The sequence below is a fragment of the Mixophyes fleayi genome, chromosome 11, assembly GCF_038048845.1.
Source record: "Mixophyes fleayi isolate aMixFle1 chromosome 11, aMixFle1.hap1, whole genome shotgun sequence".
NCBI lineage: Eukaryota > Metazoa > Chordata > Amphibia > Anura > Limnodynastidae > Mixophyes > Mixophyes fleayi.
In genome coordinates, this window is record NC_134412.1 from 18,298,204 (window position 1) to 18,323,246 (window position 25,043).

Genomic DNA, 25,043 nt, shown 5'->3' on the forward strand with positions numbered 1-25,043 from the left:
GATGCCGTGAAGACCCTTCTCTTCGCACCGAAGAGACTAAGAAAAGGTAGGTGATAAACTTCACAGGGACAGAAGTTCAACGTGACTGCTGTTCCTGTTGAAGTTTCTTGATAAATATGAAAGTTAGTTCAATCCTTGCGATGTGTCTGAAATATGCCCCTAAAGCTGGGTACACGCTACAGAAAATTTCTCCTGAAACAATATCTGTAACGATTTTACCAACGACTGAAAGTTCCGATGAGCATGCAGATTCATGTGTACACACCTATATGATTTACCTTCAGATCTGTGATCTTCATCGGTCATAACCATCTGCTGAAAAGATGGCACACTACATAGAGATCTGCCTACACTGCTGGTAGTGAGTGCGTACACATTTCAGAATTTACACAACTTTGTTCTGTCGTTGATAGAGATTTGTAGTCAGTTGATAAAATCAAATCAAACGATACAATCTGCATTGGTACGACAAAACATTATCTTGAGAGCGTACACACTAATGCGATATTTGACCTAACAGTTGTTTATCATGTGATTAGCCTGATAATTGGTTGAAAAATTGTACCCAGCTTTACGACCTGATTGACTGTTGAACGTAAAGATGCCTTGTTTGCTTATGAGCAAAAGAAAAAATCTGCACACTTGTATTTCCACATTCACATTTTGAGTGGCACACTTATTAAGATGCAAATTTAAATCTAACATATAGATCCGGAGAAAAGATGCAGCAATCGTCTTCATCAACCTGCACCCGGTTTATGTAGGCCAAACAGAGCCGGGTGCCTGGAGGGCGCCACAGATTAAAAATTTCTTTAAAACTGTGCGGTGACCACTGACCATACCTTTCACGGCCGCCGCATAGCTTCAGGAACATCCACACGGAGGGGGGAGGGACTATTGCTCACCGCCGCCGCCGCCGCCTCTCTGCTCCGTCTCCTCCCCTCCACTCACTGACTGACTGTCGGCCGTGACATCATCATCACGGCCAGACAGTGTCAGTGAGTGGAGGGGAGCAGACAGAGCAGAGAGGAGGCAAGTTAGAAGCAGGTAAGAAAAGATGCCCCCTCCCTGCACACTTACACACTATTTTGTAAGTGTGCAGGGTGGGGGCGCCGATTTTGAAAATGTGCCTAGGGCGCCACGGACCCTAGCCCCGGCCCTGAGGCCAAAAGGCACATATTGTAGCTAAAGTACTTTGAGATCTGTGTAACTCAAAATGAGACTCATCTCAATGCTTAATCATGCTTGACTTATGTGTACAATTATTTGTGGTGGAGAGAGAGCTGTGCTTCCTCTTGGTCATGTTGGATTCCTTTATCCACCATAAGGAAATTACAAAATTTAGAAAAAAAGGTCGGAATAGAGGAATTCCAATTATTTAAATGTGCCTATAGGTCAATGTTTCACAAAACCCAGGCCTCAGGGACCCCTAACAGTGCAGGTTTTCCAGGTCACAAGTGAAATAATTATACCACCTGGGGATCTTTCAAAATGTATCAGTCAGTAATGACCACACCTGTGCTCCAGCAAGGAGATATGGAAAACATGCCCTGTTAGGGATCCCTGAGGACTGGGTTTGGGAAACACTGCTATAAATGTAGCATATATTATCTTGTGGTGTGGTGATTAGTGGTAAAATGGACTGGTGTTTGGTAAGGTGAGGAACAACAGAGCCAACTTTACCGTACAGTTGCGAATAGTCCCAGGCACAAAACTGTGCTTAATTCATAATACTTCTAACACAAAGGCAGGAACAGGTGCTATCATGTTAATCTTTATATATTTCAACGATAAACCAACACAGCACAAGCAATAAACAGTGTACTCAATATACAGGTAGATGTATGTTATTGCTCTATTTAACAGATGATCAGGCTGCAAAAGAGTAAAGAAAGCCAGGAGAGAAAACACATGATACTTATCACCACCTGGTCTGTTCTCTTATTCATAAATAGACCCCTAAAACTCTAAAGGGTGCAGTATTAGGAGAAGGTATCTGGTCACAGTTCCTGACTTCTTGATGCAAGCTCGAAAGATAACCATTTTCTCTGCCGCATAAACAAAGGCGCGAATTCTGGCAAGAACGCCTCTATTCAGAAGACAGCCTAGCAGAACCAATTTACACAGGTTCCTCTGAAGATGAGGCTTGAGGTGCCAGTGTACTTATAAATCTTGCAAATAGTTGAGTACTTTTGTTTAAGGCTTCTTTTTCCAAAGCTCAGATTCAGTTTAATTGCTCACTGTATAACATATATATATATATATATATATAACAGGTTTGATCTTATATTTCTCTCAAACAAAAATTCATAAGATCATGTTTTAAATATTTGTAAATATTGAAATTACAAATAGAGTAAATCAGAAATTGAACCAATGGGATCCTTTTCACATGAAGCAAGTCATAATATGACAACTTACTAGTGCAGTTGGATGTAGAACAATAAATAGGAAAGCAGAATATATATTAATATATATATAAATAATATGCTTCCCTTCCTTGTCATCTGCCAGTGATGATGGTGATAGCGTCACTCAGTCACAGTATGTATGGGCAGCACGGTGGCTAAGTGGTTAGCACTTCTGCCTTACAGCACTGAGGTCATGAGTTCAATTCCCAACCATGGCCTTATCTGTGTGGAGTTGGTATGTTCTCCCCATGTTTGCGTGGGTTTCCTCCAGGTGCTCCGGTTTCCTCCCACACTCCAAAAACATACTGTGTGTATGTTAGAGAATTTAGACTGTTAGCCCCAATGGGGCAGGGACTGATGTGAGTGAGTTCTCTGTACAGCGCTGCGGAATTAGTGGTGCTATATAAATAAATGGTAATAATAATAATAATAATAATTATATGTACTAACCAGGGGAGTTACGCTATCACCAACTCCCACCCCCCTCCTTCATCAGCAATTCGTATCTAATTCATCATTTGGTGATTGGAGCGAGAAATCATTATGGATCCCTCCATCCCACCAGGCTGAACATCCTGCACACGTGATAGGGCTACACCTGGATTAGGGACATCAGCAAGAAATTGTCAATTTTACAATATTTTGCTGTTGGCAAACATGCTGGTGGGACTCGCTTAGGATTGTGTCTCAGTGATGGATCCTCTAGTAAATTTAATGACCTGTCCAAACATGGTGGGAATATCCTCATTCATATCAGTGTCTCTTAACTCCAGTCCTGACGCACCATCAACAGCTCATGTTTTCAGGATTTATTTAATCATGCACGTGTGATTTAGTCTACTTGGCTAGGTCAGTAAATATCCCTCCTGCTTACACAGACAGAGATCCTTGAAACATGAGATGTTGGGGGTGCGTGAGGACTGGAGACAGGGCCGGATTAACTATAGGGCTAACTGGGCTACAGCCCAGGGGCCTTCGGGCATCCAGGGGGCCCTTGAAAGTGCTCAGCAGCAGTACTGATCGATCAGGGGCGGGGGCGCCACTGGCGCGATCAATGCTGCTGAGCACTTTCACTGCGGTCCTTCCCCGACGCGCTGTAGTCTCCTTACTGAGGAGATCTTGTGAGTCTCACTCTCATGAGATCTCCTCAGTAAAGAGCGTACAGCGCACCGGAGAAGGACTGCAATGCCAGAAGGAGAAGGAGGTAAGTGCCTTGGGGGCGGGGCAACTCGGATCATGGGGGGGGCCCTCACGGGGGAAAGGAGGCCCCCTTAGCCCAGGGGCTTCCATTCCCTTAATCCGGCCCTGACTGGAGATAAGAAACACTGAATCATGTAATTATGATTTACCCCATTCATTTATTTCTGTATTACTGGATTGATAAAGTCTGTGTGTGATCTCTTAACTGTTCCTATGTTCCTCCATCCACAGACCTGATCAGTTATCCTAAGGTCATAGCGTCTACCTCCCTTCCCATAGAAAATGACCCATTCACCTTGACATGTGACTCCTCTAATGCGGAGAAGATACACTGGACCAAGGACCGTGTCAGTCTCCCCTCTGGACCCATCTTATCAGCAGATCACAGGACTGTCACTTTCCCCAATGTTACACGTGCAGACTCGGGAGAATACCGATGTGAGGCTGAGAACCCGATCAGTAAGAGCATCAGTGATCCCTACAGAGTAACTGTGTGTGAGTACTTGTGAGGTTACTGGTTGTGTGTGAGTAAACTAACTGCATAGTGTTCCTTATATAATCTTTTTTTAAGGATAGCCTAATGTGTGCTAATTATGGTCTAATTGTAAGTAATAAAATGTCACCTTAAGTAATAATGGATGTGCTATGACAGCAAAAACTGCAGCTGGCCCTAATTCATTTCCTACATAACAATACATTGTAGAACCAGGTTTACATTTGAAATAAATTTCAGCGGTAGATCCCATTCAGCGCAAGGTGCCGCTGAGCATCACCTCCAGGCCTATTGCTGGCTAGGAAAAAATCTCAGCTCATTTTTCTGCACAGCTCTATGGTACGCAAGGAAAAATCAGCAGAAGTTTCAGTAAAAACTCTGACGTGATCTGTGTCCGCAGACACATCGTGTCACTTCGCGCCAAATTGAATCTGCTCCCCAGAATATCGTTATGTATTTACTTTTTATATATAGTGCAGTTTTACACAGAATTTTTGATGGCAGTTTTCAGTTTCCCTGACCAATGGACGTTACATCTTACAGATCTATGTATTAATGCAAACATAGAGGAAAGAGTGGTGCTTTATTACGGGCGTCAGGAAGGGGGGATGCCCCAGAGATTGAGTTGGGGCAGAGATGTGCAGCACTCATGCATGGCAATCAGATTAATCCCACCACAGCCCTGAGTCCTAATCTACCACCACCTCCACTGAGTTGTATGTAATAACTAATTATTATATATGGCACCATTTTTCTCCTCTACTATCAGTAGTGCCCTATGACTCGGTGTACAATAGTAGTGCCCTAAGGCTCAGTGTACCCTTCATTTTTATTTCTTTTTGGTACATATACTAACCACTAAGCCACCGTGCTGCCCAGAATTAAAGACCTTTTCCAACCTAGGACCAGGTATTCTTGGCACAACAGAGCAGACATTTAGTAAGACTCATCAAACCTGATTTTTTCATAAAGTGCAGATTGAAACTGTGATTTACTAATGGTTTGCATAAATAATAATCTACATAATCTATACCTGTTACCTTTTAAATATCTATAGACCTGTGGTGGGCAACAGGTGGCCCGCAGCCCTGAGAGTCGTCACCAGTCAGCTGCTGCCAATCTGACTTATTCTCTTTTGATAAAGCAGAGAATAGGACTGAATGGGAGCAACCGACTTCCATGTTACGTGACTTCCTCTGCACAATGCAGGGATGTTACACAGTATACTAGAGGAGGAAGTACAGAATGCTCTGCTTTAAGTGCTGGAGGTGTGAGAGACATATGGAGTAGGTCTGATGGGCATTTCTGGGCATGAGAGGAGGTTCTACCTGCCAGGAGTTCCTGTGGGTACTTTAGTGTTGCTGTAGGCGTCTGGTAGCCTCCCTGTCCGGTCATCAGGGTGGGATTTCCTGATGTTGACAATGTCTCTGCTGTGCCAAATTTACTCTACCTATTGATAATATACCCCTCTCCTGATTGGTACCTTTCAAAATAGTATCCTGTAAATCTTTTTGAAAGCTCCTTGCGGAACCTGGCTATCCCGATAGGATGCAACAAAGAAAACTACAGTGAAATCCTACAAGAAGAGCTGATCTTTATTTGGGGTTAATCACAATCACTTTCATTGCTGGGAGGTGTATGCTAACTACCTTTGAGCATGATTTTGAATGTGATTGGATAACTGAACACGGCTACAAACCCATTATAGCAGGGTGTGCATACTTAGGCTACCGGTGTATTGTAGGTTTTTTATTAAATAAGGGTGTAGATTTTTTGTATCCACTGTATCTGTTGCGGGTACCTAAAGGCTCGTTTAAAGCTACACTTTCATTACGATGACAGCACCGGAAAACATATCTTTAGTGTTAAAAATATAATAAATTGAACTGACATGGCTCCCACTAAAATATATAACTAGTGCTTATGCTTTAGCCTGTATCACGGTCATCTGCTTTTGCTCATCCGTATCAGACAGCTTGGTTCTAGCTGAGGCAGGAGTATAGCTGAAACTGGTGGCCTTATAAAACCTGTGCTTATCTAGGGAACGGCAACCTATACTCCATAGACTGCCAGAAACCAGAGTAACACTAGCAGATAGAATGGAATCCTAGGACCTGGGTCTGTGTCGAAATACGGACCTGGAATCCACAGCTGTAGGAATCTGGAACCGTTCATAGAGAGCTCAACCCTGGAACCTGAACCAAGGCACACGGAGTCAGAACCCTCTACTGGGAACTCAGAAGGATGCAACCCACGGAAACTCAGAACAGAATTAAGCTAAAACTGGAAACAAGAACTCAGAACTGAGACCAAGAGTTGAGAACTCTGGACTGCAAGCTGGTTAAAGGCGCACAGACCTGGAACCCACACCCAGATTTGCAGAACTGGAAATGAGCCCTCTGAGACCGAGTGCCAGCCCCAGCTACAAGACTCCCAGTACAGGGTAACCTATTACCCACAAACATTAGTGTACTAGTAGATGGGCTCCATGGTAAGTGTAACAACCTGCCTCCTGGACTTTTGGACTCTATTATTTGTATTTCTATTTTGTGTTTCAGCAGTACCTCTTTTCACCAGAGGTGCTGCTATTGTGCATTATTCTTGTGCTTAAGGAGTTAACCTGTGTGTTCACTAATTATCTCATGCACCTGGGTGTGTCTCATTCCCCTTATATATACCTGTTCCTCCCAGCAGTCATTGCTGGTTATTGTTGTCCCATCCTGTGATGTCCTTTCCTGTTGTCCTAATCCTGATGGTTTCTGGACATTCATGCTACTTGCTGCATCAGCTGGAACCTGGTATTTATCACTGCTCCTTGTTACCTGTTGTTATTACCTCTCTGCAAATAAACACAGAGTGTTTTCACCGAATTCGTGACTCCTAGCTGTACTTCTGTTTGAGATCTATGACAGTAAGACTGATGATAACGCCAGAGCACCAGTCTACTAGAAGTGCTGTAGAAAATCCAAAGGTGTTTGGTAGTATGGAATGGGGATCATCCTTGGAGAAGCTGGTAATGTCTTCAGGAGTTGGGAAGCAGGCAGTTGGTATGAGCTGAATACTTCCTGGATAACAGGTACTTTGGAAATGTAGAGTATGTTAGGAACAGCGCTGGAAACAACTGAAGCCTGGACACTGGGAAATATCCTCAGGAGAAGAAAGAAAGTTGTTTTGGCAATGAACTTGACTCGGGAGAAGAAAGAAAGTTGTTTTGGCAATGAACTTGACTCAGGAGAAGAAAGAAAGTTGTTTTGGCAATGAACTTGACACAGGAGCTGGATTAAATATGATATTCCCAGTGTCTTTTGGCTGCACAGGTCATGTGAGCGCAGCTGCTGGAATTTGGTTGGACCTAAAAGATCACCTAGAATATTATATAGACACAGTAAATAAATGGCAGGCAGGTCTAACACATCATCTATCCCTTACCCCACTAGCTTAAGGATTTGTCCTGATTTGCAGAATCCAAAACCCATGAATTTCTCTCAGCTGCAGATGTAGTCCATTGGTAGAGATCGAAAAATCAACACCAGCTACACTGCACCTTCCAGCAAAATCCCCAGAATCAATCTCCCCTCGAATGACTTCTTATAACCAGGCTCAAATTTCAACAGTGCTTTCCCCACCCCAGATAAATACCTGGCTCTCTCCCTCTTAAACATTGGTGGGTCCTGGACTATGGGGTTTGAGGGGGAAGTGGAGATGAGCTACAATTCCACAGTAGCTCCCCTGCTGAGTTCCAGACAAATGTCTGCACTAGTCCTGTGGAGGACAATGGTTACTTATTGGCCTTCCCCACCTCCAGAGATAGGATAGCACTTAGCCTCTCCTGAAATTAACCCTTTACACTACTTTGTGATGTTACAGGGTCCCAAGCTGTTCCATGCTTCCTGCACAGAAAGGAGTGGGGAGAAATAATGTAGCTACAGCCCCCTGACCTCTATCCAGGAACCTGATCCTTACCAATAACCCACCTGTCTTCACTTTAAGAACAATGAATAACAGCTTCACTGCAATATCAATAATATACAATAAACAATATACTTATTAACAATGAGCTACAATGTCCAATTATCCACATGTAATTAAACACTGTGGTTGTACTCTGGTGAGCTGGGGAACAAAAACAGGGCTATAAAAATTGCATGTTGTTATACTCCACATTTTGTGAGAAACGAGGATGGGCTGGTTAAGGTGTCATCAAAATTGTTTCCTCACAATGTCGTTCGATTTTTCCATCTGTGTTGTATTTGACTTTGAATGTCCAAATGTCACGCTGTTGTTTGTAGATAGTCTTTCTCTCCATACATACTTTGATGTGCTGGGCTATGTAATTCTACAGAAATTCTCTTTTCTTAACTCCGCATGTAACTCTGCACTAATATTACAATATTTCAACACAACACTATGACAGTTTGCATGAGCTCATGTTTAAATATTCTTCCCTGTCAATACCGGCTCTTGCTCAGTGAATAAGCAATTGAAAACACTGATGCTTTGCTCGCCAGCAGGTCGGTGACCTCCTCTGGGGTTTTCCTCTCCCCACTGTCTGTTTCTCCTACTGTCAGATCCACCGCACTCAGCCCTTCCTCCAATCTTCACACTGATGTCTCCACCTCTCTGGGTGTCACTCTGTGCTGCTCTCCCACATGCAGCCTCCTCTCCTCTTCCTGTCACTCCTGCTGCTGGCTTCTTGCCCTTGTTTTCTCTCACTTTCTTCTGATGCTCCACCCCCCAAATTCCTCCTTTCCTGCTCCTGTGGGCTTCTGGGAGGTGTAGTCTTTAGGAGCCTATCAGTGCATGCACACTCGCAAAGCAACACTGGGACTACATAAATGAAGAGAATGCCATCTGTTACTAATAAATGAGAAAGGCACATTTACCATGTAAAATATAATTAAATACAGACACAAATGCAAAATAAAATTACACATTAAATGCAAACATCTGTTTTTTTCCTCCTTAAGAATCAAATAAGAATCTTTTTTCTTGATGCAGTCCCAATGGAAATGTTTAATAAGTAATGCAAACAAACTACCAGGACTTTATATAACATAGTAGCCAAGCTTATGAATGAAGTATTAACATTAGGAGGGGTCAAGACGCAATCAGCCAATCAGAAGCAGCATGCTAATGCAGCTGATCATCATCTAGTGTGTATTTTGTACCAGACTCCAGTACAATTTGGGGATCGATATTTCTGTTCTGGGGACAGTGATAATAGTCACTCTTCTTGCACTTTACATCATGTGATATATAACAATAGTCATTTACCACACAGGCAAATAGGGCAACTGTATTTGAGCAGTATAGACATGACTTTATGTTAATTGTATTTATCTGTATCTTGTTCTTTACTTTTATTTGCTACTTGGTCTTTGACAACATTATAGAAACTTACACATCCATTTACAGGTTTCTGTGAATCCCCTGCTGGGCTCAGTGCTGGAGTGACAGCTGGAATAATCTGTGGGACAATCCTGGGAATTGTGCTGATTGTTAGTGCAACTTTTCTACTGTATATGAGATATGTCCTTCCCGTGAGAAAGGAGCAGACAGGTAATGGGAGAGACATGTAATATGAAAGTGATTGTACAAGTCTTAGCACTGAGCAAATAAAAGTAAGGCAAATGTGAATAGAATATAGCAAACAATTAAAAACAATTTTTGATATGAGCATAGATTAATATATTTTCAGTGCATATACATTCCTAATAATTGTTTATAGTACTGTTATGGCTAACGGCTGTTTAGATAAGCTTTAGAACCTAACTGGTAGAGATCTTCACCTATAGCAGCCGCCTTTCCCGTAGAACTGGTTTGTTCGGAGGTACTCGGATGCCCCCAGGACTTATAGTAGTAAAGGCTCTATAGTAGTAAAAGTTTATCATAAACAAACCGTAGCGCAAGCTAGAGAAAACTGAAATAATGGCAGGTATCATGGACAGGACTAAGGTCGTTGGAATGTAGCGAGCAGGGATACCGAAAAACAGGCCAAAAAGGTCAGGGCAGGTAGCAAATATGGAATTCCAAGATACAGACAAAGGTCAAGGGGCACAAGAGTGCTAACGAGGCCCAAGGAAAACCCAAAGGTCACAACGGGCAATCAGATCAGGAATAGAAGGATAAACACTAGAGCAGGGGAGCTGGACAGCAAGTTCTGCAGCACAGGAACGCTATAACCGGCAGGGAGGCTAAGCCCTCCCTGCCTTAAATGCCCAGTCTGGCCAATAGTAAAGCAGGGGCACAGGAGGCAGCAACCAGCTCCAGGAGTATTAGAATAAATTAATTATATTTGCTCACATGCCCGGCTGCTCCCTAATACCGGGATGTGGCGCTGTCCAGAGAGCGTCCCGGCGGTTGCCTAGGTGACAGCCGGGACAGAACAGGAAGTGACGTCCTGGTCATCATAGGGATGGCCGGATCGCAGCCAGCTAACAAACATTGAGTCACGGCAGACTCATAACAAGTACCAGACGTGTGGGACGCAATTCAAAAATAGACACACCACTGAGCTTCTACATTTAGGCTCTTATTCCCTATCTGGGTGATCTGAAAATCAGCAGCTTTTCCATGCCATTTCAGGTCGCGGCTCAGGGAGCTGCGAGCTGAAATCCAGCGAGAAAACTACCGTAATAACGTTTTTTACGCGCATTATCACCGTCATAACGGTAATAGTGCGCAGAGCGCGAGATTTTCAGCGTTTCCGCCGACAATTAAATATGCCCCGAGGAGTCGGCAAGGAACTGATCTCAGGATACATGTGGTGTTGACTATGGGTGTAGGTTCACTCTGCTGTACTAGACCAGACACTGCAGGATATGTATAATACCTACGTGGAATGGGACATCTCAAATAAAGGCACAGAAAAAAAAAAAAATAATCAATTAATGTTACCTGTCAATAATATAGTTATTTATTATTAGAAATGGAAATGTTATTAAAAAAACCATTAACGTCTACTGTGCAAAAAATACATTTTAACAGTTGCTTGTGATTGCAGACACATGTTATAGCATGCACACGATACTGACTCAACACGTAGCCTAGACCCTTAGCTGGTGCAAGTGATACGGTAGAAAAACAAGAAACGTTCACACACGCAGAGCTTCATTCCGACGTGGCTGCATTTGCACCACCTACATTGTGCATTGAGTACGGGCACACGCCCCTTCACCGCCCCGTTCACTCCCCGAAATCGTAGACTGCGGGGACTGTCATTTGCGTTGGCATATGCAGTGAAATTTCTTTCGTTGACGGCCAAGTGTCTTCATTCTGGGCATGCGCAGAAGAGAATTGAGTACGATACGCACAAAAAACAGAGATAGGTGTCTTAATGACTCAGGCCCAGTCCTTTTAAACAAGTGTCAACTAATCAAACAATATAAGCAATTAATCAAACATACAACACAATCAATATTTTGTAAAACTTACAGAAAAAATTATATATATATAGTGGGTATCGTGTGAAATCATACAAAATTTACATTGTATATATATATTGACAAAGAATCATTGTATATATCTATATTAAATATGTATTCTACAAATAACACTCCTCTTTTTTTAAAAAACACTTTTTAGGGTCCTCCCGCTAGCCAAGAGTCTACCTATATGGTGAGTTTTTATAACACAAAAGGTCTTATATGTTTATTCAGTGTTATAATCATCAAAATCCTCTCAAAAGACTTTATTTCACTGCCTGAAATCTGTTGTACATCTGTACAATACTCTACATCTTCTTCTTATTTAATGCAACATTCTCAGTCTATTATTATTCTATGAACTTTATAAGTTAATATTTATTGAAAATCTTAATATGTTGGCCACAATGATATGTGTGAATATGTGTGTGCGAGTATAATTTCTACAATATAAAACAATCTTTGTATCTCTTGTAGGGCTTGGGATACGGATCACAGGACACAGTGAACTAAAGAGAGAATATTGATACATTGCATGACTATAATCATACACGCTCCTTAATATAATGATCTTTTATTTGGAGAAATGGTCATAATACCCAGGCCCTGATTAAGGGTTCTGGCCGCCCTAGGCTAATACACCCGTAGTGCCCCCCCCCCCCCCCCCCATCACATCATTAAAGGAAAATTAGGGAGTATTATCCACAAATTTAGACAGATTCTCTAACCTGTTCTTGCTGTTATTTCTTGCTTGTTCTTGCAGCTTTGTTGTCATTTAGCTGTATTTTGGAAAGTTGGAGTTCTGCTTTGAAGATGTGCAAACATTACAAACCCTCAATGATTAGGCTCTTTAGAAAACATCCACATGAACGCCACACAATACAGAGATCATGCCACCCCCCACCAGACATTTCATCACACCCCAGTGGCCAATTCATTATGCCCCTGGTAATTTCATCACCCACTTGGCAAGTTAATACATTACCTACCCCACAACCAATTCATCATCCACCTTAGCTCCCCCCACACACTTTCCACTTGCCAATTTATAACATTAGTGAAAAGGATGTATGCATAAATGTCTCTTAACCTCAGTGGCCAGTTCATGACCCTCTTCCCCACAGCCATCAAATCACTGTGCCCTTTATCAAACTGCCCCCTAAATACATGGTGCCCTTCATCCCACTCTGCCCTCCTCCATCACACTCTGCCCCTCAGTACACTGTCCCCCTTGCAGAACACTCAGTCCTCCTCCATTATATTTTCCCCCTTCCAGCACACACTGCCCCCCACTGCAGCACACTCTACCCATCAGCACACCGTCCCCCTTGCAGCACACTCTGCCCCTCAGCAGACACTGCCCCCTTTGTGGCGCACACTGCCCCCTTGCAACACATTCTACCCCCTTGCATTACACACTGCCCCTCAGCACTCTGTTCCCTTTGCAGCACACTCTGCACCCTCAGCACACTGCCACCCTTGTGACGCACACTGCCCCCTTGCAATACACTTTACCCCCTTGCATTACACACTGCCCCTCAGCACTCTGTTCCCTTTGCAGCACACTCTGCACCCCTTGCATTACACACTGCTCCTCAGCACTCTGTCCCCCTTACAGCGCACTCTGACCCTCAGCACACTGTCCCCCTTACAGCGCACTCTGACCCTCAGCACACTATCCCCCTTGCAGCACACTCTGCCCCTCAGCACTCTGTTCCCTTTGCAGCACACTCTGCACCCTCAGCACACTGCCACCCTTGTGGCGCACACTGCCCCTTTGCAACACACTCTACCCCCTTGCATTACACACTGCCCCTCAGCACTCTGTTCCCTTTGCAGCACACTCTGCACCCTCAGCACACTGCCACCCTTGTGGCGCACACTGCCCCTTTGCAACACACTCTACCCCCTTGCATTACACACTGCCCCTCAGCACTCTGTCCCCCTTACAGCGCACTCTGACCCTCAGCACACTGCCACCCTTGCAGCACACACTGCCCCACAGCACTCTACCCCCCTTGCAGCAAACTCTGCCCCCCTTTGCAGCATACACTGCCCCCCAGCACTCTGTCCCCATTGCAGGGCACTCTGTCCCTCAGCACACTGCCCCCCTTCAGTACACACTGCTATCCTCCTTATTATACTATGCAGCTATGCCCCTCAGGGCCGGTGCAAGGTTTCAAAAATGTCAAACTACCCCCCCCCCCCCCCTGTGCACACACCAAATACCCACTTTCCAGACCCTCACACACTCCTCCAGCAGTCCAGAAACAGTGATGTTTGACGTAGTCCAGACTCCGCTGCTACCCGGGGGGACACATAGAATTTCTGTGGCTTGAAGTTTATGATGGAGGAAGAAAGAGAAGACTTGTTCCCTAGCATGCTAGATGAAGAATGGCTAGAAATAAGAGGAAGACTGGACGTTTGCGTTGATATCTATGGAGATGATGGAGATGATGGAGATGATAGAGATGATGGAGAGCAACATGATATGGTAGAGGGACAGGACGAAGGAAGATGGAGGAGACGGTGTCCGTGGGTGAATCCATGTGGCATTATAAGAATGGCCTCAAGAAGACTTGTGCGATTAATTGTTACCTGCTTTAGCTACTTCAGCCCAGCCGAGAGGTTGAATAAATTACTAATTTTATCAATCTTTTCTTGGAATGTTTTTTTTACCCACTTTTTAATTTATGCAGAATTTTAAAATTAGACATGAAAACAAGATAAAAGTACAGTAATGAAATTCCTTTGTGCCCTGTACAGGGTCTCTTTTTGGACACAGCAGGATTCATGTTTATTGTCCATACATTTAGTAATATGTTGGTATATAGTCCAATTCCTTCATGCAGTTTTTCTGTGGGTAATAACATGTGATAGAACCTCCTAACATCTAGGATCACAAAATCGGGACAAAGTAAGCCCTACACCCGTTTTGTAAACTCCACCCACACATAATCAAATTGTAGGGTAAACTCCACCCTCTTTGGTCAAGCCACACCCATTTTGCTGTTCGCCAAATGGGAAGTCCTGCCAAACTCGGGACAGGTGGGAGGTGCTTCAAGTGAGAACAGATTCATAATCACCCATAGATGTAAAAGTAACCTAAATAACATCTTATGTACGGTAACTTTGACTACATAAATAATATGATATTTACTGGAAGTGGTGGGGGCTGCTATATGCAATTGTACTTCTATAATAGTGTTAGACTAATAAAGTGATACTAATATCTAATGTTGTTTTATTGCATACCCCCCTTCATTTGGGTAGGTGGCCTCTGAACAGGGGGCGTGGCCACATCAGTAGCGCTTTTAAAGTGGTGACACCCCCCATCGCTACGTGGCCACACCCCCATCTTGTCATGGCCATGGCGGTACTGCATGCAGTAGAAACAGATCAGTATCTGATAATGCGTTACACGTCTGTACAATCTGTGACTTTCACTGGAAATTAGAGACAGAGGCGACTATGTCATTGTATCACCTCATGGGGACACAGCACATAGAAGTCCCACCATTCACATTCTGGGACTCAAATAGCTCCTGAGCACCGATATCTTCAGAGTTAGGACGTAGAAACAAAACGCTGCCATCTATAAAATAATAGTAATAGAATTATATTAATGAAATAGAAATGTATTAAGCCTGGAGTTCTAATTCTGCCCTTATTGCAAAAGGAGCTTTAACGACTAATTACTGTTAAGGTACAATGGGGATAATTTTGAAAAACATTGTACAAGTTACTGGGCAAAACAGCTACATTAATTCACAGCAACCAATCAGAGATTTTCTTTCATTTTCCAATCTGTACTAAATAAATGACAGCTACAATGTGATTGGTTGCTATGGGTTACAGTACGATTCTATTGCGCCGTTACCTGTGCCCCAGTTTTCATACATGGAGGGCCAGGGGGGAATGGCCATGTGTGGTTACAGCGCCCACACTATCTTGCAGGAACACCCATGCCTGGAAAAAAGTCTGGGTCAGCAAGAACCAGGGGAGTCCTGCATGGTCTGTCATGCTGCCCTTCTGACTGGGATTTACTTATGTAATTCCCTTCGAAATAGAATTTTCAGTTTTGGATCGAATTATACACAAAATCCCTAGCTGCTAAGGTCTAGTGGGATTTGTCCTAAAAATATAGCCCAAACTGCCAGTGCTAGCCCCCCAAAAAAACCAACAAGGTACAAATCCTTTGTGATGCTTTAGAAATAAAAGGCAATAATAGTAATAACAATCACTGTAAACCCTGATTGGTGGGTTTTCTGCTAGTGCTGCAGTGTCATTAGGTCACATGTACACACGCTGTGATGTCACAAAGTGCGCGCATATGCACCAGCTAGGCAGCGAGCAGTGAAAATGTGAGGGTAGGGAATCTCCCTATTTCTGGCTCAGAAAAAACCTTTTCCAATCCCCCTTTATGTGCATGTACCCAGAGTGGCAACATTAAAGGGGGTACTCCTTTGAAACAAGGATACTCTGTCTGCAGGGGCAGACTGGCCATCTGACTGTTCTGGCAAATGCCAGAAGGGGCGATGGCCAGATGCCCACTCGAACAGCAGCACTTGCTGGCGCTCTGCTTGGTGGGCGTTGCATCAGCTTTGCGCGGTTGCAAATGATGTCATGTGCAGCCGCATAGGAGCCTTATAAATGCACGGTATATCTATATAAGTATATGTATGTATATATATATATATATATATATATATATATATATATATAGAATATATGAATATATACAGTTTGGCAGTTCTTCAGGAATGAGAGGGAGGTATCAACGGGGAGAAGGTGATTAAAGATGCAGCACGAGCAGACATGGTTTAATAATGTAGAGTTCATTGACAGCACTGTTAGGCTTAAGGCAGCTAAGCTATTGGTAGCTTGTTTTGTGAGGGTCCAAGCCAATCAAGCACTGCTTGCTTTGTTAAACTGTACATGTCCTTTTCAATATCTTACTAAAGGGTGCTTGGGAGGGCTCAAGGACAAGTCCATCTTGCACCACTTATCTTTATTTTCAGCCACTGCTGTGTGACAATGTTTCCTAGATGTGCTATGAACTGCCGTGTGTTTGTGTCATTGCTCACGTTGTCCCACAGGGCTCCGTTCTCGGCCCTCTACTCTTTTCGCTCTATACTTCCTCCCTTGGTGCTCTCATCTCCTCCTTTGGCCTTCAGTATCACCTTTATGCTGATGACATTCAACTTTACATCTCTTCACCTGATCTTTCCTCCACCCTCCTCGCTCAGGTATCTGACTGCCTCTCCGCCATCTCCTCCTGGATGTCGGAGCGCTTTCTCAAAATCAACATTTCCAAAACTGAACTCATTGTCTTTCCTCCTCCCAGCCTCCCATCCCACCATGACCTCTCCATTGTCGTTAACAACACCACCATCTCCTCTGTCACCCAACTCCACTGCTTGGGTGTCACCCTTGACTCCTCTCTCTCTTTTGCCCCCCACATTCATTCTCTTGCCAAAGCCTGTCGTTTTCAACTACGCAACATCGCCCGCATCCGTCCCTTTCTCTCTCAGGAGGCCACCAAAACCATCATACACGCACTCATCATCTCCCGCCTGGATTACTGCAACCTCCTCCTCACCGGCCTCCCCCACTCCCGTCTCTCCCCCCTCCGCTCTATACTCAATGCGGCCGCAAGACTCATCTACTTCTCACGCCGCTCCTCCTCTGCCTCCCCTCTCTGCCTTGCCCTACACTGGCTCCCCTTCCCCTACAGAATTCTTTTCAAACTCCTCACCACCACTTACAAGGCTCTCTCCCACTCTACTGCCCCTTATATCTCTAACCTCCTCTCCATTCACACTCCCACCCACTCCCTGCACTCGGCCAATGACCGCCGCCTCTACTCCACTCTGATCACCTCTTCCCATTCCAGAATCCAGGACTTTTCCCGTGCAGCCCCCCTTCACTGGAATGACCTTCCTCGCTCCATCCGCCTCTCTCCCACTCTGTGCTCCTTCAAATGTGCACTGAAAACTCACCTCTTTCTCAAAGCCTATTAACCATCCACTTAACCCCCATCTCCTCCACTCATTCTCCCCTCTCTCCCATTCCCTCAACTGGCTCCTCTTGTGCCTGGTCTGTTTAACCCTCCCTTAGGATGTAAGCTCGCTTGAGCAGGGCCCTCTTCCCTCCTGTCTCCTTACCCGTTCTTCTGCTCCGTGTCTATTGCATCTGCCTGCCTGGAGTTTCTGAAGTATTTGTACTTTTGTTTATTGTTCTGTACTGTTATACCCTGTATAGTCTACTGTTTGTACTATGTGCGGCGCTGCGGAAACCTTGTGGAGCCTAACAAATAAATGATAATAATAATAATAATAATAATTGCTCTGTCGCTTACCATCCAGCCAGTTCGCTGCAGTCTTTGTTTGGGAGTGTATGAAAATAATATTGGGACCTGTGAGGTGGTCAAAATTGACTGCAAATGACTTGAATTTAGTGTTATTGAGGTTATTAATAATGTAGGGAAAAAAAGGTAATTATGTGATTTTAACAAAAAATAGAGATTTTAGAAAAAATAGGGTTCCAAAGCCAAAACACGCAAGGGGGGTTTTGCCAAAACCAAAACTCAAAGTTAATCCAGATCAAAAACCAAAACCAAAACCAGAACATGAGGGTCAGTGAACATCTCTAATTATTTTACCTATTTTTCAATAAAATCTAGATCCAAAACCAAAACCTTTCGCGCTTGTTGGACAACACGAATTTGTGTTAGAACTGACACCGATTTCGAAAACCGATACACGAGGGTCAGTGCTCATCTCTAATATTTATATGCAAGTGTTTTGCACGCACTACTAAAAATGAACAAAGGAATATTGTGGCAATGGAAGAAATAGGTGCTATGTGTATTTTTGTGTGAGTTTTATTTGTGTGTAATTTATAATGAAGGATGGGGGACTGAATGTTGTTGTCTGAAAGGTGTGTAGGGTCCTGACTGAGAAATGATATGACGATCCAGGTTTTTCGGTTGGATACAGAATTACAATTGAGTCTTAACCAATTTTGTAACAGCTGTTTTAGCATACATATGTATAAGGCATATAGCTAGGAATTGAAAAAATGTAAAACAAAAAAAAACAATGTGAGTCCCGGCATGAATAGATTAAAAATGGGTATTCTGCCAATGCAACATGTTGTCAAGCAGTCCAGTACTTTAAAGGTTACAGCAAATACAAAGGTTGGAGTTGTGACACAAGAACGTATTGCTACATGAATAAATAATTACACACAATTTCCTAATTCTGCAGATGATCAACAGGAGAGACCCTAAGCAGCATCTACAATGAGGGTCTGTATAATAATAGGTAAGTTTGTCAGTTTACCAACCAGAACTTCCCTCATTAACTCTAAAATGTTTTTACACATCAATTCTTGTCACCCAACGTGATCAGACAGTTTACTTTTGACATTTACTCACTATGGGTTTGGGAAGCTGCCGGTTACTGAGTGAGCATGGTAAGGGCTGCAGTTAGTGCCAATGTTAATGCCGGTAAGATTGCAGCCAGGAGTCGGAGAGTTCTAGTGAGATAAAGTGAAGGCGGAGAGAAAGAAACTGGAGGTGGTGTGAGTATGTAGATTAATGATGGGCAAGGGCTGGCTTGCGGACTTTAGCCAATGGCAGTGGTTGTCAACCTGGTACCTACCGTCCACTAGTGGTCGATTCAAGCTTATAATGGACGATGGGGGGTTTTGTCCAATGTTACAAATTTTGCTCTTCCTACATATATCGAATACATTGCTAACTGTTAGTACAGGAGCACTACGCTCCGTCTCCATGGCAGCCCAAACCCCGGTTGTCTAGTGGTTGGAGGAATGTTAGTGTACGAAATGCGTTTCTGCACATGCTCCAAGTACCTGAAACCGGAAACTAATAAAGCAAGTGGTTATCCCTGGAGCACAATGAGCGAAAAGGGTAAATATATGGTAGTGGAATGCAGGGCAGTGTATAAATAGTGCAGTGGAATATAAGTGGTATTGAACCAAAATTTATGAGATCAAAAAACAACCTAAATGTTGATCCAGACTTTGGTCCAAAATTAAGTAGTGTAAACCATATAGGTATAACTACATACAATGCAGATCCAAGCCAGTAAAATAACAATAAAACGGTATCACAGAAAAATCCACAGTGGGAATAAGCTACAGAGACTTTACCAATAAATCTATAAGGTTTCACCTAGTTAGTACCAGTGGATTATTTTCCAATTAAATAGCAATAAGAGTCAATCAGATATTCCTGTAATAATGAACAGTCCAATATCATTAAGGTTTGTGCTACAAAACGATAAAACAAATTGGGTGGTAAATCCATTGGGTACCGGATAATCCTCATAAATGAAAAAAGTTGGCTACATATGCAGATAAAAGAGAGCCGGCTGTAGATGAGCCGCTGTAGTGCTGGAATCAGTCTGGCTTTTTCAATAGTTCAATAGTGAGAGCGATATTAGCATATAAACACTACGCGTTTCACCCCTTAGGGCTTCTTCAGGGAATATGCAGTAATAGTTGGTGTGTGAAGGTCTGTAGTTTATTAAGTCCTCCCCTAATAAATGAGTCCTCATGATTGGTTGTGTTCCTCTCCATTGTGTGTATACAGTCTACTTCAATGAATAGGGTGTAAGATTGCATTTAACCTGTAGTCCCCCTTCACGGTGCCATATTTCAGTCGTCTCACTGATGCGGAAACATTTTTATAGCTTTTTATTTTCCTCTTTTTTTCTCTTACAAAGGAGAAGTGTATATTCCCCCTTATTAATGTAATATACTCAGATTCCATACAATCACAACGTAGATAGTAAGGATAGGTGATATCCCAACTTTCTTATTCAAGTAATGTGTTATAAAGTCAGAATCAACAGTGTTATATGAGCCTAGTAAGTAAAGGCTTACAGAAAGGTATTCAAATCAAAATCTATATTAAGGCCGTTAGTGCTAGAGTCTTGAGATTGAAGATCTGTTTAGTTTCTTCTTGGGATAGTTTATTAATAAAATCTCCCCTTCGCCATGATTTATGGACCTTACAAATGCCTGTGAATTTAAGCTTAGAGTGATCATAGTTATATAGTCAGAGGCAAAAAGGGACACTAAACCTATTAAGGTACCTTGATGAAAACAATACATTGCAAGAAGAAATGCTATTCACTGTAAATCTTATTACAGATACAAAAGGATTATCAATATGTAATGCTGTGAAATCATACATCGCAAAAAATAATATACCTTTGAACAATATTGTTGCATGCGCCATCGATGGTAGGTTGCTGTGGATTTGTTGCTTATTTGAAGGAAGCGCCAAATGTTTTGTGTATTCATTATGTGGTGCACAGACAACATCTTGTAGGAAAACATTTAAGTACATCATTAAGAATTAAATATTCATCATTAAGTATACTAATTAGAGCTGCAAATGCTATTAAATCTAACGGCAAAAATGATAGAATGTTTCGACAGCTATGCCAGGACATTAAAGAGCAATTAATTAGGGTACTTTTTGCACACGGAAGTTCGATGGCTCTTAAAGTGTACATGCGTGCAGGGCCGGTGCTAGCGTCCATGGCGCCCTAGGCAAAATCGGTGCCCTCTCTTCCCCCCCCCGCAAAAATCGGCGCCCTCTGCCCCCCCCCCCCCCGCAAAAATCTGCGCCCTCCTCCCTCTTCCCCCCTCACCCCGTCTTTTCTTACCTTGTCTCACCACCGCCGCCTCTCTGCTCCGTCTCCTCCCCTCCACTCACTGACACTAGTGAGTGGAGGGGAGGCGACGGAGCAGAGAGGCGGCGGTGGTGAGCAATAGCCTCTTCCCCCCCTCCCCATGCATCTGAATGCTGTGCGGCGGGCGTGACAGGTATGGTCAGCGGTCGCCGCACAGTTTTAAAATTGATTTCCAGTTCTGTGGCACCCTCCAGGCGCCCTCCAGAGCCCGGCGCCCTAGGCAAGTGCCTAACCTTGCCTAATGGGAGCGCCGGGCCTGCATGCGTGTCTCGTTTTGTAGCATTATATGATAGTGTCATGCAGTTTTTTGAAATAAATAATGAGGCTGGTCTCTGTTTACAATTAAAAAAACAGTAAAGAATGAAGAATTAATTTGGCAGACATTTTCAAGAGATTTAATGAAATTATTTTGCAGCTTCACGGAGCCAATATAACTCTTATCAGTTGCAAAATTAGTGTGTCATTATTTATCGAAAAACTTGATCTTCTCCGTCATAATCTTTTGAAGAGAACATTTCATCAGATGACGTAACTCCATAGGAGACTGATAGGTTCATTAGCCACCTCAACGAACTTAAATTGGATATAGAAAAACGATTTAAAGATATTTTGAACTTGAAGGTGTATGACTGGATGATACATCCTTTTACTGCTAATTTTACTGCTGAGGTTGATATAACTTGCCAAGAAGAACTGTTATCATCATCCTCATCACCATTTATTTATATAGCGCCACTGATTCCGCAGCGCTGTACAGAGAACTCACTCACATCAGTCCCTGCCCCATTGGAGCTTACGGTCTAAATTCCCTAACATAGACACACACACACAGACAGAGAGAGAGAGAGAGACTAGGGTCAATTTTTGATAGCAGCCAATTAACCTACTAGTATATTTTTTGGAGTGTGCAAGGAAACCGGAGCACCCGGAGGAAACTCACGCAAAAACGGGGAGAACATACAAACTCCACACATGTAAGGCCATGGTCAGGAATTGAACTCATGACCCCAGCGCTGTGAACTATTAGAACTTAAATATGATGAAGAGAGCAAATATAATTTCGAAAGTAGTGGATACCAAAAACTTGTAAAGTAAAAAAATGCCAGTGTTATATTCAAATATGTGGAAAATGTTATTTAATTTAGTGATAGCTTTCCATACCTCATATCTCGTAGAATCAGGCTTTAGTGCTGTTAATCATATTATGACCAAACAGAGAAAAATGTCTGAATATCACTGAAAGAGGAGATCTTCGTTCTTCCTTATGAAAATCGAACCAAATATCAAATATTTAGTCTTACAGCATCACCCTTAAGGATCTCATTGATCATTAATTAAGGGTAATTTCATTAAACTTTATTGTTTTCCCATTTAACTTTCTTTTTATTCAATTTAAGCAGCTCCCGTACTAGTAGGCGCAGTATCAATAGGGGTGCAGAAATTCATTAAATTTAAATTATCTATGTATAAAAACATACATAAAGTATAAATAAAAAGATAATAAAAAGATAAATTTAAGTGGTTATTTTTTACAAACCCTCCCCTCTAAAAATTACTTTGCACATGCGCTAAATTGAGTTACTGCGGCACCAGTGGGTGGGAAGGAAATTTTACCATCAACAAAGATACAAAAGTGAGTGGTAGGTATTAAAAGGTTGACGAACCCTGGCCTAGGGGCAAGCAGACAGCACTGGCCTATAAGTATCAGTCTATCCTTAAAGGGTTGTTTTCGGTTCAATATATATTTATCAATGCAAAAAAAAGAGGATACTTTAATGGTGTTTAATCCAGCGGTACTTTATTATTATAAATGTAAATCTTAAATAATGAAAATAAATAACCACACAAAAACCAAACCTCACTTTATTTTATTTTATATGGTCCTTTTATATATAATTGGGATACTGGGGAAAGGTGGTACTGGGGGGAGGAGCAGAGGCAGAGCACAGGGTGTGAATTTGACATCCTGGCAATCAATACTGCAGTGATAGCACTCACACACAGTTATTTGTTCCTACCGGGCTCCCATAGTCTAGGGGAGGAGCCCTGTGACACTGTCATTAGAGAAACACACATAGGCGGCTGTCAATGCAGCCGCGTCATTCATTGATAGAAGATTGTGCTACAAGCTGTAGTACCAACATTCTATCACTGGCGATGCAGCCAAGTATGCGGGAACTACATAAGCCGCCTGCACCGTGTTCGCAACTGGAGCACAGACATTTGTTTTTCTTAATTTATTGACTACTGTTAACTTATTTCTAGTATATGGGTTTTTGGCTCTTATGATTTGAAGTTTATTTTTCTCATTGGTTAATTTGTTTTTTGTGTATAATAGTCTACCAGTTAATACATTATGAATGTATTAATATGCTGCAATGAGGGTCTATATAATAATAGGTAAGTTTCCTACAGTGTCACAGACACTTCTACTTCATTTCTTGTGGATCAGGGGCCACATTATATATTTCTTATGGATCAGGGTCATAAATATAGATTTCATAAGTATTGGGGACATTATTATTTATTCATTATAGATCAGGGCATCATTCTTTATTTATTATGGACTAGGTCAATAGTTTTTGATTTATGATGGGGACGACACTTGTGGTGAAACCTCTTCTGGCCCTAGCTTGCATTCCAAATGCCGAGCTTCTGGTTTTCGGTGGAACACACAGACACTGGTGGGTTCCACTGCTTCAGATGCCGGTATGTTGGTTTTTCGTGTAGGGGAAGCCGGCATAAATGGTCCATGAGTTGCAGGTTGAAGTCTAGGTGATAAATATAATGTTCGATAATAATGTATGTATTATATACGGCTTGATGTGTCTGGGGGGTGGCGTGATGTGTCTTGGGGGTAGCATGATGTGGGGTCAGCAGCAATAATTTGGCCAAAATTAATGAAAATTTGGACAGTTGTGAAGAGATCATTAGAGAATTGACTGTAATTTTCTGTTAATGCTATAAAAAGTAATTTAGGAGCAAAAGACAGCTCAACATCACATCATTTTACCTGTTTTTCACAAATTATAATTAAATCCAGAATCAAAACCTTTCATGATTTTTGGGCAAAGCCTGTAACAAAACCAAAACACAAGTATACACAAGTTATTTTATATACCTGTGCCTTGTTATTATTATTATTATCATTTATTTGTTAGGCACCACAAGATTTCCGCAGCGCCGCACATAGTACAAACAGTAGACTATACAGGGTGAAACAGTACAGAAAAATAAACAAAAATACCAATACTTCAGAAACTCCAGGCAGGTTGCTGCAATAAGCACGGAGCAGAAGAACAGGTAAGGAGACAGGAGGGAAAAGGGCCCTGCTCATGCGAGCTTACATCCTAAAGGAGGGTAGACAGAAACAGACACAAGGGGAGCCAGAAGAGAGAGGGGAGAGCGAGTGGAGGAGGTGAGGTGGTTAAGTGGATGGTTGGTAGGCTTTGCGGAAGAGGTGAGTTTTCAGTGCACGTTTGAAGCAGCACAGAGTAGGAGAGAGATGGATGGAACGAGGGAGGTCGTTCCAGTGAAGGGGGGCTGCACGGGAAAAGTCTTTGATTCTGGAGTGGGAAGAAGTGATAAGAGAGGAGGAGAGGCGGCGATCATTGGCTGAGGGCAGGGAGCGGGCCGGAGTGTGTATGGAGAGGAGGTTAGAGATGTAGGGGGCAGTAGAGTGGGAGAGAGCCTTGTAAGTGGTGGTGAGGATCTTTCACCACTTTCACCATTATAACTTGTACTTATATATTCATCATTAATCTCCATTATATGCGCTCTCTGG

The 25,043-nt window shown here is 42.8% G+C and overlaps 2 protein-coding genes across 8 annotated transcripts in view; one reads left to right on the forward strand and one right to left on the reverse strand.

The window, feature by feature from the left end:
- Nucleotides 1–25,043, reverse strand: part of LOC142107491 (cell adhesion molecule CEACAM8-like) — a 368,458-nt gene that overhangs the window by 299,274 nt on the left and 44,141 nt on the right. The gene's annotated exons all lie outside the window — the stretch shown is intronic.
- Nucleotides 1–25,043, forward strand: part of LOC142107480 (cell adhesion molecule CEACAM1-like) — a 205,806-nt gene that overhangs the window by 98,062 nt on the left and 82,701 nt on the right. For 6 of the 7 annotated variants that reach the window (XM_075190917.1, XM_075190921.1, XM_075190920.1 and 3 more), the window contains one exon: nucleotides 3,843–4,116. The exons of the other annotated variant lie outside the window; for it this stretch is intronic. In XM_075190917.1, coding sequence (XP_075047018.1) covers nucleotides 3,843–4,116 — 274 coding nt within the window. The remainder of the gene's footprint in view (nucleotides 1–3,842; nucleotides 4,117–25,043) is intronic. 7 annotated transcript variants of the gene reach the window in all.